The 2,500-nt window shown below is 45.2% G+C and overlaps 1 protein-coding gene across 1 annotated transcript in view; it reads left to right on the top strand.

The window, feature by feature from the left end:
• Positions 1–2,500, top strand: part of vegfab (vascular endothelial growth factor Ab) — an 18,248-nt gene that overhangs the window by 8,901 nt on the left and 6,847 nt on the right. Inside the window, exon 6 of the mRNA XM_080853680.1 lies at positions 2,300–2,374. Within this exon, the coding sequence (XP_080709806.1) occupies positions 2,300–2,374 (75 nt within the window). The remainder of the gene's footprint in view (positions 1–2,299; positions 2,375–2,500) is intronic.

The raw sequence follows: 2,500 nt of genomic DNA, 5'->3' as shown, positions 1-2,500 counted from the left end.
GATTCATTCAGTCTGATTATTCAGGGAGTTGATTCATTGAGTCAGATTATTCAGGGAGTTGATTCATTCAGTGTGATTATTCAGGGAGTTGATTTATTCAGTGTGATTATTCAGGGAGTTGATTCATTGAGTCAGATTATTCAGGGAGTTGATTTAGTCAGTCACAATATTTAGGGTGTTGATTTATTGATTCAGATTATTCAAGGAGTTGATTCATTCAGTCTGATTATTCAGGGTGTGGATTCATTGATTCAGATTATTCAAGGTGTTGATTCATTGAGTCAGATTAATCAGGGAGTTGATTCATTGAGTCAGATTATTCAGGGAGTTGATTCAGTGAAGTGATTCTCTGACTTGACTCAGTGTGTTGAGGAAGAGTGAAGTGAAGTGAAGTGAAGTGAAGTGAAGTGAAGTGAAGTGATTCTCTGACTTGTTCACCTGTGTTGAGGAAGAGTGAAGTGAAGTGAAGTGATTCTCTGACTTGTTCACCTGTGTTGAGGAAGAGTGATTGATGGATGGATGGATCGATTGATACGTCTGTGTGAATGCTGGTCTGTTTCTCATCCGTGTCTCACTCGTGCACATCATTCTCTAGTTAACTGGCATCAGTTGTAACCCTCTCACTTCTGTCAGGCATAGGCACCGTGGTAGTTTGTGTGTGTGCGTGGGGGGGGGGGGGGGTGTGTGTGTGTGTGTGTGTGTAACCCTCACACTTCTGTCAGGCATAGGCATCGTGTAGGGCTGGAACGATACACCTACCTCATACCATCAGTCATCTGAGGTAGCCATTGCGCACAGCACACGTGTAGGCTTACTAGCGAACCAAACTTTTTGTATCACGTGACCGCTGAGGGCATGTCGCGGTTCTGCCTCCTCGCATCGCAATGCAGGTTCGTGGCCCAGAGTGTCGCGATTTCTCGGTTCGATCCAATATCGTTACAGCCCTAGCATCGTGGTAGTCCACCCCCTACGATCAACCAGCTGTGTACACTCATAATGATTGGCAGGCAATGCAGTCCCTGGATTGGTTGATTCAGATTTCGTCATTTAGCAGACGCTTTTATCCAAAGCGACTTACAAGGATGTATACACATTTTACATTTTTTCACTGATGGCACACTGCATATCGGGTGCAATTAGGGGTTCAGTGTCTTGCTCAAGAACGCTTCGACAGGGAATCGAACTAGCAAACTTCTGATTACTAAACAACTTCTCTACCTCCTGTACCACTGTCGCCCCCAGATGGACCATATATGGATGTTATATTTAGCTGATAACAGTGGCTAAAGATACTGAGAGATCAGTTTTAGGCCCAATCCCATTTCTAATCTCCACCCCTACCCCTTTTCCCTCGCTTTTTCAAACGGAGCCAAGACGTAGGGGTAGTCGAAGGGGTTTAAACTCTAGCCCTACGAATTGGGATAGCCCTTCAACACTTACGTACGTCATCAGTACGCTGCGTCAGCTGTTACGTTACCGGAGAGCTACAGCTGTCACTCACCAGACATAAACAAACATGGCGCCTGCAGCTGTTATTAACACAATGCAACATTTCATCAAACAAGTTTTAAAACCATGAATTACAAAGAAAATACTTTCATTTGTGTGATGCTTTTCCTGCTGTTTCCGACATTTTTAAAGGGACTCGCGCGATGTTTCTTCTTTAATGATCACGGGTTCGCAATTCATTGGGGGAAATCGGTCTCACCCCTTCGTTTGAAGTGTGCCCTCGGAAAATCTCCGTTTGGAGGGGTGGAAAGCCCTTCCCCTCGCCCCTACCCCTCTGTCCTAACGTGAATTGGGATAGCACTACCCCTCCACGTGAACGCGCAAAACGGAGGGGAAGGGGAAAGACGAAGGGGTAGGGGGTGAAATGGGATTCAGCCTTACTCTTTGAAAGCATCTAGGGTGTTATTACACAGTGTATAAACAGCGTGTTTAGTTTAATGGAAAAGCACTGTACTGTAGTTTCACAACTCATCATGCACTGCCTGACTTGTACAGAAGGGAGCTGGAATAAGTGTTACATCTATGTGCGTCTTTGTGATTGGTTGTTAAATACTTACAGTCGTGGGTTTTGATTGGCTATATCATCTTGTGGTTAATCCCTCTTGTGAGTTTCCGTTGTTGAGTTAATTGGTTGTCTGCTGTCATTGGTCAAATCCTGCAATACTGTGCTTTGATTGGTTGGCGCTGGCACTGGAAGACACTGGGATTGGTAGACTTCCTGTATTTATTTTCCTCTCTTCTCTCTTGTCTTTCTGTGTATTTGTTTTTCTGTCTTCTCTCTTCGTTGCAGAAAACCGCGGCGGGGCAAAGGGAAAGGCCTCAAGCGAAAGAGAAAGAAAAAACAACAACAAGGGAAACAGGAAGTGTATGTGTCCCCAACCGACCCAGACTTAGTCCCATACCAGGCCCTCAACACACACACACACACACACACACAACACACACACACAACCCAGACTTAGTCCCCATACCAGGCCCTCAACACACACAC

Source organism: Sprattus sprattus (assembly GCF_963457725.1).
Source record: "Sprattus sprattus genome assembly, chromosome: 16".
Classification (NCBI taxonomy): Eukaryota; Metazoa; Chordata; class Actinopteri; order Clupeiformes; family Clupeidae; genus Sprattus; species Sprattus sprattus.
The sequence above is the reverse complement of the archived record's forward strand: the minus strand, read 5'-3'. Positions and strand labels throughout refer to the sequence as shown.